The sequence below is a fragment of the Eptesicus fuscus genome, chromosome 18 (genome assembly GCF_027574615.1).
Source record: "Eptesicus fuscus isolate TK198812 chromosome 18, DD_ASM_mEF_20220401, whole genome shotgun sequence".
In the NCBI taxonomy this organism is placed as follows: domain Eukaryota; kingdom Metazoa; phylum Chordata; class Mammalia; order Chiroptera; family Vespertilionidae; genus Eptesicus; species Eptesicus fuscus.
In genome coordinates, this window is record NC_072490.1 from 27336838 (window position 1) to 27352019 (window position 15182).

The 15182-nt window shown below is 36.8% G+C and overlaps 2 protein-coding genes across 8 annotated transcripts in view; one reads left to right on the forward strand and one right to left on the reverse strand.

Moving 5' to 3' along the window:
• Positions 1 to 15182, forward strand: part of CDV3 (CDV3 homolog) — a 77117-nt gene that overhangs the window by 38323 nt on the left and 23612 nt on the right. The window contains exons 5-7 of one of the 7 annotated variants that reach the window (XM_054708035.1): positions 10429 to 10482; positions 11274 to 11329; positions 14428 to 14744. In XM_054708035.1, coding sequence (XP_054564010.1) covers positions 10429 to 10482; positions 11274 to 11329; positions 14428 to 14486 — 169 coding nt within the window. In that variant the 3' untranslated portion in view covers positions 14487 to 14744. Of the gene's footprint in view, positions 1 to 8947; positions 9118 to 10428; positions 10483 to 10560; positions 10580 to 11273; positions 11330 to 14427; positions 14812 to 15182 lie in introns of those variants that run through there. The other 6 variants (XM_054708024.1, XM_054708036.1, XR_008554459.1 and 3 more) reach the window with 6 other exon arrangements.
• TOPBP1 (DNA topoisomerase II binding protein 1) overlaps positions 1 to 15182 on the reverse strand; it is a 47283-nt gene that overhangs the window by 3121 nt on the left and 28980 nt on the right. The window contains exons 15-25 of the mRNA XM_028128881.2: positions 14288 to 14461; positions 14092 to 14201; positions 11580 to 11703; positions 10535 to 10681; positions 10339 to 10441; positions 8628 to 8820; positions 6269 to 6489; positions 5360 to 5526; positions 5018 to 5126; positions 1960 to 2123; positions 1163 to 1300 (exon numbers count right to left, since the gene is read on the reverse strand). Coding sequence (XP_027984682.2) covers positions 1163 to 1300; positions 1960 to 2123; positions 5018 to 5126; positions 5360 to 5526; positions 6269 to 6489; positions 8628 to 8820; positions 10339 to 10441; positions 10535 to 10681; positions 11580 to 11703; positions 14092 to 14201; positions 14288 to 14461 — 1650 coding nt within the window. The remainder of the gene's footprint in view (positions 1 to 1162; positions 1301 to 1959; positions 2124 to 5017; positions 5127 to 5359; positions 5527 to 6268; positions 6490 to 8627; positions 8821 to 10338; positions 10442 to 10534; positions 10682 to 11579; positions 11704 to 14091; positions 14202 to 14287; positions 14462 to 15182) is intronic.

Here is a 15182-nt window from a genome sequence, read left to right on the forward strand (position 1 = left end):
GTAAATAAATGACAGATAAATGCAGATAATATTTTATTTAGTTTTATGTCAACAAATAACCTTATAACCTTTATTGTGCCACAGTGGTAACTGTCTCTGGTCAGAATCCTCTGAAGCACAGCCATGTCTGGCACACAGTAAACCACCAATAAACACTTGAATGAAGGAAAATGATTTAATAGGTAACGTTAAAGCAACTTGAATTTTGAATCTTTTCTAGTATTTTTTTCTTATAATTAATCAAGGGTAAAGCCTAAAGCACAGCTTCTTAGATTAGATGAAGCCTCCATCGTATTTCTCTTGAAAATATTTACAAATTGGGTACATACAGTGGAATTATTCCAAAATAAAGGGAGTTAAAGCTAACAAGGATGTGGAGAAGCAGAGAACTCAGAACAGAAAAAGATTACTCAGAGTTTCTTAACCTTTTTGTGAGCCATGGACCTCTTTTACAGCCTGGTAAAACCTATAGACCTAGTTTCTAAGTAATTGGTGTGTTTTTTTAAATAATAGCTTTGTCATTTCCATAACATGCATGTTTAAATATCCAAAGTATAGAGGATTACATAGGAAATAATTTTATTGAAAATTACCTAATTATTAAATTATTTTAAAAACTGTGACATAATAGATGTGTGCTTCTATGTGTGCTTCTATACTAATGTATTACATTGAAAGTAGTGGTGAGTTGAAAAACACTTCAGGATACTTAGATTATAATGCAAAGCAAAGATATCTGAATTCTCTTAGGGCAGAATCACAGGTACTGTTACTAGTGTTGTGATTTGTTGCCCAGACTTATAACTAAAGGAAATGCTTTTAATTAGGGGTTAGTAAAAACAAGGATGTATTGTTTCCCCATCTAGAGTGGATAGCCTTCCTGAATTTAATCTACAAACTTCTTTGGGGAAGTCTGTGGACTCCAAGTTAAGAACCCCTGAAGCTAGTTGCTGAAAGGATTCTTTGGAATACGTATGGGTCACATTTTACATGTAAACTATTTTTAAAAGTGCTATCAACATTTTATTATAATGCCCAAACTATATCAAATGATAAATAGAATTATTATTTTATCAAGCACATTCTCTTAAAAGAAACTTAATCTGGAACTGTCATGATATGAATTCCATTTATACTACCTACATATCTGAGTATGTAATACCTCAACAATGCCCGATTCTTGACTCTGCTGGATTTTTTTCCTCCATCTCATTGCTGCAAGTGCTAGTCTGCGTTGCTGTGCACTGATTCCAGTCAAAGCATCAAGTATGGAACTACTTCCCCACTCATAGTCTTCTTCCTAGAGAATTAGTCCAGCAAACTTTTTTGAGTTCCCACAATTATGTCACCAAGGAGTTCACAGTCTAGCATGAGTTAAAAACTATACATTCAATTGTTATAAATATAGAGAATATGAACTAGAAATAAAATATTGCATACATTTCTCAGAAACACAGATAACCATAGCAATTGGTAATATTTAGATTCCTGGATTTCATCCACTGTAAGATGAACTTCACAGAAGGACACAGTCTCAGAGGAGGTAGGTACTAACAGCTTCATTACCTAAGAAGTGATTCCTAAGAGATCTTGATTGAAAACTTCAAAACTACCAGTATATGACAGCTACAATTGTGATGGTCAGGAACCAAAATATTTCAAATAGTTTAATATTTAATTGGCTAGCAGTAAAGCTTACAGTGAGATCATCTTCATATTTTTGAATGTTATTTCAATTAAAACAAAGTAAATCAACTTGACATAGCTAGGAATCTATAATCTCTAAATTTTTGGGGCTTTAATTATTAATGTGGACCTTATTGGTCATATTTGGTTATTTCAATTACACAAGTGGTCTGTGTATGTTGAAATCAATTATTAAGATATTCACTTTTAAAGAACAAATTAAGATATTCTCTGTAAAGAACAAGGACCCTTTACGTTAATTAGAATACACACCGCCACAAAACGCCCCGCAGTCCTGCATGCTTCAAGGTATGAGCGATGAAGAACCCACTTCCCAGCCGCCACTGAGGCTAAATACTTCTCATTTCGAAGTGGATGCCCCACAATAATATGGGTGCAGCTGGGATCGAAGGACTGCTTCTCTATTACCGATCCACCTGAAGGAGAGAGAAATTGGGAGATTTTATTTAGCCAGAATGACATTATCAGATCTAAAATAATTAACAAATTCTTTGCTATTTCAATACTAAATCCTTGTTCAAATTTTAGATCGGCACTTGCTTAGTACAATTAAGATATTTAAAAAGAAAAACAAAATACAAAAATAAGGGCCATATATTGCAGTTAGTAGTTGCTAAATTTCTTAGGTTTCAACTACCTTAGCAATTTTAAGACTGAATATAGATAACCAAAGAGACAGTCAAAAAGGGACACCTACAGACTAAAAGCAGAAAAACACTTTCCGTGAGTGGAAATAAGGTCAGCTGACCACAGAGAAGCTTGGGAGGAAACACACAGGCTCAGTAAAGAGACAAAGCAGCAGGCAGGGCTGCAATCTTCTCTCAGATACAAATGGTGAAGCCTGACTCTGAGGAACAAAAGGCGACATAAGTAAATACAAGCGCATGCAAAGCAGGGTGTTGACTCATACTTCAGAGCTTACCAGGTGAACCGGATAATAATGGCAGATTTTGTAATCAAGAAAACACGACAATTTCAAGAGGAACATCAAAAGTGCTTTTTCAAAGTAATGTCCATCGCTAGCTACACATTCCCCCATCTTTCAGGTAATTTGTGGATACCGTCCCAATAGAACTTTTCTTATTTTGAGACAAACCATTCAGAGACCAAATTTTCCACTTCTTCGTATGTTTTGAAGTGCTGCTCAGAAAGTGCGTGTGCCATCGATCAGAATAGTGGTAATCTGAAGGAGCAAGGTCTGGTGAATATGGCTGGTGGGTTAATACTTCCTGGGCAAGATCTTTTAACGTGTCTTTTAACTGGTTTTGAAGTGTGAGATGGAGCGTCATCATGAAGCAAAATTACTTTGCCGTGTCTTCTGACATATTCTGGTTGTTTTACGATCAAAACATGGTTCAAATCGATTATCTTTGTCAGTAGCGATCACTATTAATGGTTTCATCTGGTTTTAGAAGCTCATAATACACCACACCTTCCTGATCCCACCAAACGCAGAGCATTGTCTTCTTTCCGAAGTGATTTGGCCTTGCAGTCGATGTTGATGGTTGTCCTGGATCAACCCATGATTTTGTGCATTTGGGATTCTTAAAATAAATCCACTTTTCATCACCAGTCACAATTCGCTGCAAAAAAGACTTTCTTTCGTGCCGTTGAAGCAACATTTTACTGATGACTTTTCGGTTTTCCGTTTGTCTTTCGTTCAGTTGATGTGGCACCCATTTTCCTTCCTTTAAAATCTTTCCCATTGCTTGTAAACGATTGGAAATTGTTTGCTGAGCAACGTTTAATCTTTCTGCAAGTTGTTTTTGAATTTGACACGCGTCTTCATCCAATAATGCTTGTAATTGTTCGTCTTCAAACTTTTGGTTGACCTGGACATTCTTTGTCTTTCACATAGAAATCATCACTTTTAAAGCGTTTAACCCAGTGTTCACAAGTATCTTGAGATGGAGCATGTTCACCATAAGCTTCCCAAAGTATATGATAACTTTTTCTTCAAAATAATGAATTTAAACTTCCCGCAAGTGCTTTTTTGCACAAAATTTGAAATTTAAGCGTAAAAATATGTTAACACCTTCGGCAAATTTGACATATGAAGTTTTGAAGCTTGCTGTCAATATAACAAAAGCACACATAACAAATTGCATATATATAAACATATGTGTAACTCCATCTATTGAAAAAAATCTGCATTATTAACTGGTACACCTAGTAGCTTGACTACTGGTGAGGTGAAGATGCAGCCAGGACTTTCTAAGACTTAAATTCGAACTCATGCTTTAGAGATGACTAACAGCAGTGGCAATACCTTTTGAGGACTTACTATATGCCAGGGGCCGTTGAAAGTAGTCAAGATTGTTAGCTCATTTAGTCCTCACAAGTTTATGCAGTTACTGTTATCATCTACAATTTACATGTGGGGGGACAGGTAGAGTAGCTCACCCAGGATCAGAGGTGCCAATAAGGTAGAAATTCCATATTAATATAATACCGATATCTAACCAGACAATATAATAGACTGATTGGTGTCTATCAGTTCACCACAGTGTTCATTCATGAAGTGAAGGGCCTCTGCATTCTCTATCAGAAACCCTGTAGCCACAGACTCCCAATTTCAGCACAATCTATACCCAGGTGCCCCCGTGCTCTGTCCTCTTCCAGACAATTTCCTGCTAACTGCTGCTACTCTTGCCCAGAGCTTGCACAGATGGAACCATCTACAGGAGACAGACACTTGTGCTTTGCCCAGAGCTCACCAAACTGGAACGCACATCAATTCTGATTTATTAGGCGACTGGGGCACAACATGTTCCACCTGAATAAAGTTTCCAAGAAAAGGCTTCTCAAGTGTACTATTGTACACATGACAGAAATCTTTAAATAAACATACCATGGTTCTCCACATCCTTAAAAGGACAGACAGCACCAAGTATGTGGCCAGAGCACCAGGTTATCTGTCTGGTACGCTCAGCGCTGCCTGTAGAATGATGTCAGATCGAGAGCCTGACAACTAGTGGAATACAAATACTATATAAGTAAAACCATATTTCAGTGAAGTCTATAATTTCATTGATTTGGTCCAGGCTTTCAGCAATGAACAAATAAATGCTCAGAGCATCACAAAAAGATTCTTAAACCTTAAAGGTTGGTTTCAACTTAAATCTTTAAATCCTATGACCCAGTGCCTTTAAAAGCTCTAATGCTGACTCAATGTATAACCTTGGACAAATTAGCCATCTTTCTGGTCTCAATTTCTATACTTTACAAGTGATAACAGTATCATCCACATTTGCCTTCTAAATAACGGTTATTGGGTGGGATGTTTTTGACTTAAGTAAAATACTTGTACCTAGTTTCTCAATCAGATGACAATAATCAATACGTTCTTGAGGATTCAGAGATGACAACTGAAATGTGTACTGTTTTTTTAAGTCTTCATGAGTCTCCTCTATTGTTATCTGAAATGGAAGAGTTTTATTTTAGACAAAGTAACATTTAAAAAGTTATTAGGTACATAGTTCTTTCACAGTAACATTTAGTCTTCTGGGTTATCAAATATAAAAAATAATACAATGCAAAGAAATGCAGTTTTCAACATTTGATGAACCCTTGATATGGATACCAATAAAATCTGAATGCCACATACCATCACTATCTAACACCCATCACCACCAGATTAAGGACAACAAACCTTTTCTCTAGGGTGTGGAGCCACTGGTGGGTTGGCCAGGGGGAACGCAATACTGGGGGCTTGAGGCGTCGGGATCAGGTGGCTGTCTTTTGTTGGGGTTTCCAGTTCTTCAGAGGTGGGGTGTTTTGGAGCTTCAGTCACACACACATTACCAGGATCACAGACAGCTGAGGGCAAAAAAACGTTGCAGTGTGATCATGACTAAGAACAATTCTGGGAAATAGTCTCATCTGTCTTAGCCAAGATGAAATTAAACACAAACTCTGGAATGTAAAAAATACATGCAAAAGAAGTGGCCTATTTCTAGAGCTTATAAATCAATGAAATTACTTAGCATTAAAGGGGCAAAGGGTGGTGTCATCTGTGGGCTTCTGCCAAGCTCTCACCAATAAAAAGTATCCCAAATTTGTAAAATAAAAGCAAGGTTTCACTTGGAGAAAACCAGAAGCAGAGATAAATCTATATATCTAGTACAGAGAAATATCTAACATTCTGTTTAAGATAAAGAAAGCCCAAGGAAGAAAACAATAGGGGAATTCAGAAAGAAACTCAGACAAATCCAAAGAACAAGTGCAGTATGTGCTGAGAAGTCAGGAGAAGACTTAAATGGAAATAAGATGATCAGGAGAAAAAACGAATGCAAAAAAGACTAGAATAAAAGAAACAATTACAGTAAAAATAATGCCTAATCCTAAATTTAAAAATAAAAATGTATTTGTCAATTTACTGATAAACTAATTACCTCACAATCCTTTTTCTGATTTCTTAAATTTAAACTAAATTAAAAATACCTAGTAAGTTTTTCATTTGCATGGACAATTCAGAGAATCACAATGTGCTTATCTGTTAATTTTCAAGAGGCCAACATGTACTTAATACAAAGAAGTAAATAGATCTTGTTCTCATTACCCTGTTCAGCAGTTTTCAAATCATGGAAAGGCTCCTGGAAAGGAGAATCCTCCAAATTTCTAATGTCAACCTGAGGTTCAGAGTATTGTGTGGGGCAAATTGGCCACTGCAAGTTGCTGGCAAGCCTGGCCCTCTCCTCTCTGGCTGTAGGGTCATCCCAAATGATCTGTTCATTCTGGGAGGGCTCTGTGTTGGTATCAAGTACTGTTTGACGAGACTGCCTAAGGAATAAATAAAAGTGACAATTTTAATAGACAGCCCTAACAAAATCCATGTTCCTAAATTCCTTTAGATGGTACATTTGTGGGTTACCTTTATATGCCCATCTAACACACAGTAAGCACTTGACACTATTGAATAAACTTTGGGAAAGATTTTCTTTTTAAAATGTTTCTCCCAGAAACTTACCTGTGTCAGTGAGAAAATGAAACACATGTTTTGACTGAATGTCCATATATTTGAAACTTCAAAGAGGGGGGAAAAAGTTCACTGTCAAAAACAACTTTTTAATTCCAAAATGAATGCTGCATTTTTAAAAATGGCAGTTTCTATGCCGAAACCGGTTTGGCTCAATGGATAGAGCGTCGGTCTGCGGACTGAAAGGTCCCAGGTTCGATTCCGGTCAAGGGCCATGTACCTTGTTTGCGGGCACATCCCCAGTAGGGGGTGTGCAGGAGGCAGCTGGTCGATGTTTCTCTCTCATCGATGTTTCTAGCTCTCTGTCCCTCTCCCTTCCTCTCTGTGGAAAATCAAGAAAATATATTAAAAAAAAAATAAATAAATAAATAAAAAATAAAAATGGCAGTTTCTCCAGATACATAGAAGCATCGAACAGACGGTTAAACCTCAGAGGAAAGGCAGGGGGAGGGATAAGAGATCAACCAAAGGACTTGTATGCATGCATATAAGCATAGCCAATGGACACAGACAGTAGGGGGGCGAGGGCCTGTGCTGGGGGGCAGGAGCGGGTGGGGAGAGGTCAATGGGGGAAAAGGAGACATATGTAATACTTTCAACAATAAAGAATTTAAATAAGAAAAAAATGGCAGTTTTCTTATATAGGCTTAGGGAAACTTGGTAATGTTTAGAAAACTGGTTATTTTGCTTACCGGTAGTTGTATTTTCCATTTTTATCACTTGAACTAACAACTGTAATTACATGGGAAGCGTATTGTAAATGCTGCCTTAGAAGGACCTTTTAGCTCTTGTAACCAAACCTCCCAGAGTCACAGGCAGACCAGCCTTATGCTGAACTAAAGTAAAGCATGCTTTATGGTGTAACTAACAATTCCACTGGAGAGTAAATAGAATTCCAACTCTTTTCTTCCAAAATATGTATCAAATCTTTCAACCTATATATACATACACTAGTACACATGCATGCTATATATAACCCAATTATATTATATACAATCCAATTAGCCTCATGAAATATACATTTATAAGATGAATGCATAGTTTAATTAATTCAAGGTATAAGTCCCATAATGCTTATCATATAAGAGAATTTTCTATCAGGAAAAGGATGATGTAATGCTAATGCTACTGAACACATCACACTAAGATCTGTAATCACCTTTCCTAGAAGACAGATTTGTAGAGAATACAAAATACATGTAGTTTCAATAAGAAACAACTGTTTAAATCATGCCTCACTGTGAAGCACTGCTTGGTAAGAAACCAAACCTATGTGTCCGTTTCCTGCCCCCAATCAAGAATTCTAGAACTGCTTGGAACAAGGGAGGGAAGTCAGAAAAGCAAAGAAGGTGGTGTCTGAATATACAGGGGTAGGCAAAAGTAGGTTTATAGTTGTATGGAAAACAACTCAATAATTAACAATACAGGAATAAACTCTGGCCCTGGCCAGTGTGGCACAGTGGTTGAGCATCATCCCATGCACCAAAGAGGTCTCCAGTTGGATTCCCAGTCAGGGCACATGCCTGGGTTGCGGGCTCAATCCCCAGTAGGGGGCATGTGGGAAGCAGCTATCAATGGTTCTCTCTTACTGGTGTTTCTCTCTCTCCCCCCTTCCTCTAAATTAATAAAAAAGAACACACCAAAATTCTGTGTTTCACGTACTCACAACTGTAAACCTACTTTTGTGAACCCTGTAGGTAGTTTGGGCTAAATAAGGCCTAGTGGTATAGCCCTTTTAGTGGTCTTGATAGTAAAGTAGAAGTTTAGACTAAGTAAAAGAAACAAAACAAAAAACGCCCACAAAATTACAAACAAAAAACAAAACAGCAAAATTAGGCTTAACTCGTGGAACTGAGTCAGCAGGTTCCTGCGTAAGCAGCTACCTTTCTCTCAAGTCATGTGTCACCTCGTGCTGCCACCAGGATGAGGGACAGGTACCTACCTCAGGGCCTCCAGGACTCTACTTCGTCCATTGCGGGCGGAGCGAGCGCTGTCGGGGGTTGAAGAAGCACTGTTACAACCACTTCTTGAAAGGGAGGTCCTTTGCCCTTGGGGTTTCACTATTGATGTTGCAGACATTATCTCCTGAAGCTGCTTTTGGATATTCTCTCTCATCTCCAAGGTCTGTGTCAGTGCTTGAAAAATACACAAATATACCTATCAAGGTAAGTTTCTCTTTTTTTAAAATCACATCTTACTCATATTAACTATTTTGTCTAGATTTGGTTGAATGACTTGACATTTACTGAATATTACTTACAGGCTATAGTAAAGTACTAAGACTATGAATACTGCAGAACACGAAGGCAGCTTTTAACGCAAGGCCTATGCATGAAAGAATCAGGAAGCCCTTCGAAGACACTCTGCTAAGACTTGCAGTGATTCTCTCTCCTATAGAGCGCCCTGCCCGCTTCTTACACGCTCTCATTTAGGTACTATAGTCTGAGGTGCACAACAGTCATTTATGTATGTGATTTCCCCCAATGGTCCTTGAAAACACACCACACTATAATATACATACATATATATGTATACATATATATATGTAAAAAATAGACTAAACACTGAAATAGGTACTAAATAAATATTCTCAGGATGAACAGAGTGAGAGTAAATAGATAAGTCATAGGGAAAGCTCGGGTAGGGTAGAATGAGTATGAAAAATAGAAAATATTAATCCATTAAAAAGGACACATACATATATGACTATTCATTGCAGCACACTTTGTAATAGCAAGAAATTAAAAATATCCTAGATGCCCATCAACAAGGGACTGGCTAAGTAAAGTCGGACATTCATGGAATGAATACTATATATTGCTGCCAAAAAAACCCAAAAACAACTGAAGGAGCTCCTTATGTACCGATATGAAATACTCCACAAGCTGAACTGTTAAAAAGATCAGGATCAAAGTACAAAACATATATAATAGTTCACAATTATGGGTTTTTTCTCCCATTGATTTTTTTTTTTTTTGAGAGAGGGAGACACATTGACTAGTTGCCTCCCGTGTGCACCCCAACTGGGGCCAGGGATCAAGCCTGCAACTGAGGTACGTGCCCTGGACCAGAATCAAACCCGAGACTCTGCAGTCCGCAGGCAGACACTCTAACCACTGAGCCAAAATTTATGTTTGTTTTTTTTTTTAAACAGGTCAGGAGAGAATATACATATTTATGATCATGTATGCATAAAACAGCCCTCGAAGGATACACAAAAAAACTAACATTGAAAGGTAGAAGCTCTTCATACCTCCTTCTGTACCTTTAAAACCATGTGAGCCTTGGCAGGTTTGCTCACTAGTTACAGACCACTGGCCCACAGACCAAAGGGTCTCAAGTTCATAATACATGTTAAAAAAATTACATATATATATTACATATAATAGAACTTTCTGAATATCACTGAAAGGAACTGAACTAAAGGAAAAAAATTTTAATCACCAACTCCACCTACCTTTAAAAAAATAGGGCTATTTCACTTAAACCACTTAAAGTTTTGAATATTATTACTTAATGACTGGCATGGGACTTTAATTAATCCTCAAGTATGTTTTATTTCTGTTTAGCACCACAGAAAGTAATTTATTTTTCCATTTGATGCAAAGAAATTATATTAATTTTTTTTTTTTTTATAATTTAAAATACTTTACCTCCTTTAGAGTCATTCCTTCCATTTCCATTTGATGTTGCTACTTCTTTGTTACTGGTGGTCATATTATCTATATCATTTTCTTCTGCAGGCAAATGATCTGGCTGTTGAAGGAGAAAATAACAGTTGCTCAAACCACGCCATTGTAGGTTTCACAGCCATGATTATATGCTCTGCTCACCGTCCATATTACCTACCTCACCATTCTTTGTTGTCCCATCAGCTGAGAGCAGTTGACTATTACAGAGTCTGTCACCTTGCACTGCGCTGATATCCAAGCTCATTTTGGGATTATACGTGTGTGGATACAGAGATTCGGGAAGGTGCTTATACTCCTGGGCACACTGCAATAGAATGGTGTGCTTTAAGCAGGACTGAAAAAATCTTAGAGAATGAATGATGTTAAGTTGGATAAGGATAATCAATACATTAGGTAATAATAACAAGATAAAAATTCAAAAAATTCAAGGTTTATTTGGTTGGTTTTTTGTTGATCCTCACCTGAGGATATTTTTTTCTACTGAGTTTTTTAGAGAGAGTGTGGAAGGGAAGGAGGGAGGAGGAGATAGGAACATCAATTTGAGAGACACATTGATTGGCCGCCTCCTGCACGCACCCCGACCTTGGCCGGGGATGGAACTTGCAACCTAGGTACATACACTTGACTAGGAATCGAACTGATGACCCTTCAGTGTGCAGGCCAATGCTCTAACCACTGAGAACACCGACCAGGGCTTGCTAAATTAAAGTTTTGAAAGCTAGTTGACACTAAAAAACCATTATACAAAGGACAATTAAACTCGCCTCACTTAAAAAAATTTTAATTTTTAAATTGCAGTTTATATTCAATATTGTCCTCACTTTTTAATGTATAAAATATAACTGTCATGTTTACTAATGTATAAAATCTAATTCTATTTCTATGCTTTTGTCAAGGTATCAACCACATTCCAAGGAAATACCCAGAAAGAAGAGAAAAGACAGTTGTATTGGTAAATACATACATTAATTAATTATCCTTAAATTATAACTTTTTTTCATATCATTTCTCTTTAGTAAAACAGAATCAGAGACTCAGAAATAATACCTATTAAATACTTAAGTATTTAGTGAATAAAGATCTTTAGTTTTTGATGCCAAAGAAATGAGATGTGCACTGTTAAATAAGGTAATCAAACTTCTTTACGTACACTATGTACATTTTCATTTAACAGACACGGGAGGATAGAAAGTACTGCTTACTTCTAAAAGCCAGTGCTCTGAAACAATGTGTATTCCTCTTTCTTTGACAGATTTATATTCTCGATTAGCATCATTCTGTCGCCCTTGATAGATGAAATGAGTCACTGTTTCATCAAAATTCCACCTGAAACAACCAAGTACAAAAACCAAATAACTAAGAGAAATATCTACATTAGTTTAAGATGATCATCATTCTCTATGAATAGAATATTTTGACCTTTGCAAAATTTCAAGAACTAGCATAAGCAAGAATATTAAATGATAGGCTCCACTTTTTTGGTCAAATTCTATACATATATTTCTAGGTATATATAGATACAGAGAGATATTTGGAAGGATGTACTTTAGAATCACTTTTTTCTTTATACTTTTCTGAATTGTTTCAACTTTCTTATAATGGATATAGCTTTATAGTAATAATAAAGGTATTTTCAAGTCCAAGCATTCAGTCTGTCTGCAGTTGTTGGCAGTCACTATTCATTATCCACTTGCTCTACACCCCATAAACACCGTGTAGTTTACACATATTTCCATACAGTCCTCACAACAATTCAGAAACACTGGTCTTATATCGACTTTACAGATAATAGAACTAAAGGATATGGTTAAGTAACACGCTCAAGGATATTCAGTAAGTGACAGAACCAAGTTTGACTTTAAAATTCACACTCTTAACTATTTTATTATGCTTTGATCTCCTGATTCTTCTTACATAATATTTTCCTGACTTAGAAAACCTGTTTTACACATATAAACCCAAGGTTTGTTTGTTTTTCTTTTTTGCAGTTTTAATATACACTAGTATATCAGACATACAACTATTGAGTGATTCTTAGTAAGTCACATAACCAAAATAAATGCTGCTCATGGTATGTTTCAGCTGTGGCTGCAGCATTTGAGGTGAACTTCACATATGCATGCATGCAAATGAGCACTCCATTTTATTCTAGTGCTGGCAGGCACAGGCACATACTAATCATATTCTGATTTATTTTTTAAGTTATAGAAGTAGGTAAGTTACATATTTCTGAAGTTGTTTTATACAGTGAATGTCTATTCAACATGTGTAATAAATATCTGCATCTGATGTGCTGAGCAGCTCTGGTCTAGATGTTTAACTGCTGGAAGCGGGAGACAGGATCAGTGATCTCTTCAGGAAGTTCTAGTCCTAGCTTATGGACGGGGACATCTGGGTTATCTGCACTTGAGAAGTGATTATCCTACATACACATAACTACTGTAACCTCTGCATAGTCAAGGGTTCTTCACTCTCAACTATCACCAAGTCTGAGAAATCCATTTCAGGCATAGATTTAATATAAACTTTAAATTAATGCAATTGGCCAGTTAAATCCTATTTAGGAGTTTCAGCAATATATTCTATTTTTCATACTGAGAGGATTGGCATTTTAAGGCTCATAAAAACACAAGTCATGTATGTTCCTTTTATGTTTTACATCAAGTCCACATCCAAACAATATCCAAGGAAGCATTCAATTTTTGACATATATATACCCTCACAGACTGTTATGAAAATGAAATGAGATAATGCTCATGCTAAGTCTCAGCAACCAGTAATAGGTAATATAAATATAATAGGTGACTAAATAACATAACAATAGATAATACTCTATTATATAATAGGTAGTATTATATAATACTTCACTATCCTACAATAAGTGCTTATAACTGTGACACATTTTATTTTAATATTCTCCTGATCTAATTTCTTTTTTCAAATAGAAAGCTAACTGAAATAATAGGACTGCTAAAGGGAAAGATGAAGCTAATCGTAATCCTCAAACTGTTAGCATAATGAGTGGTTTTACAAGTAGCAATCTATGAATGGCTGAATACAAGTGATCAAGAAAGCTAGCACTCAGACAGTGGAGGAATCGGTCAACTCAGATTGGCCAGAACAGGTCAGGGCCTCTCAGTTCTCTCACACTAATGCCATTCGTGCTGGAGACATGCCTTTAGCTTGGCTCTCAGGGTGAGAGCATATCTGCTAATCTATGTCTCCAAAGTAGTAAAAATCAGAAATTAAAACATCCACAAAAAGACCTTTTTAATTCAGGAGTACTGCTAGAATACTTAGTACTACTCAGAGAGGGCTCTAATCTGAAAATCAGTAGGTAAAAATATGCTTAATATTTTTAATTAATATTAATAGTAATATTAATAATACCTACTATTTAATTAATTTTTAATTAATACCTAAAATTTAATTAATTTTTAATTAATATTAATAATACCTACAACACTGGATGGCACAAAATAGGTTGTCACAAATTTGTTGAATGCACCCTAAAAGGCACACACGTAAGAGTGAACCGATATGGCAGAGAACATTTTAAAAGGATATGTTGACTTAAAAATCATTTGGAGAGATTTTGTACATAAAATGACACACTAAAAGGCAAAAGAAATGTTTCTTTGTAGGCGGTCGCAGAGCTTGAAGTTTCCCTATAAACTTAGGCCATATCACCACCAATCAGAAAGATGTGCCTACCTGTAATCTGCTCCTAGAGAAGCCGCAATCCCGTTTAGTTCACTCTGCTTCTTACTGAGTTTCTTACTAACACATACCACTACCTTGTGAAGTGGCTTTGGAGCTTCTTCCTGTCCAGGGAAAATAAAACGCATTGACCATTACTATTTGAAATGTTTGATCTAGAACATCTTTTTAGTAAGAGATCTACCTCTACCTTCTCTGATTGAGCGTCCTTCAGTGGAGGGCTGGCAGAAAGAGCCACAGCATCTCGTGAGCTATTTGCCAAGGCAAGCTTCAGGTTTCTGCCAATGACTTCAGAGAGCGGTGTACTCAGTTTCCTCTTCTTTTTGCTAGGCCCTCCTGGAGTTTCTAAGGCTGCCAGTGCATCCTGTATGTACAGAGGGGGAGAGTGAAAGCAGGAGAGAGAGGTGGAGAGGAAGAGGAGAAAACAAGAGCCCAAGGAAGAAGAGGGAAAAGGAAGAGAAAAAGGAGAGTTAGAAGGGGGATAATCCTCAAAATTAATTGGATTACAGCTGTAACCTCATCTGGTTTTCCTTCAAACAATAAAATGAAATATTTGTATCTATACACTACAAAGGAAAAAAATTCATACTGTCCAGCAAATTGGTTTAAAAAGACCAAGAAGCTGCCCTGGCTGGTTTGGCTCAGTGGATGGAGCGTCAGCCTGTGGACTGAGGGGTCCCAGGTTTGATTCCGGCCAAGGGCACATGCCCGGGTTGTGGGCTCGGTCCCCAGTGGGGGGCGTGCGGGAGGCAGCCGATAGATGATTCTCTCTTATCATTGATGTTTCTATCTCTCTATCCCTCTCTCTTCCTCTCTGAAATCAATAAAATATATTTAATAAAAAAAAAAGACCAAGAAACTTACATTTTCAGCAGTGTATGCCACATTTATCCAATTCTTACGTTTAAATTATAGTTTAAATAAAGGACAATCAAAACCAAAACAAACAAGCAGACAAAAAACATATGTGGAAACAAGTGAGCAAGGATAGATATAAGCAAGACAAACTACAAGGAAGGGTAAGAAGTCAGACTGAGCTGAGACTTATGACAAAGTACGCTCCTATGCCTAAGCCATCCACAGTT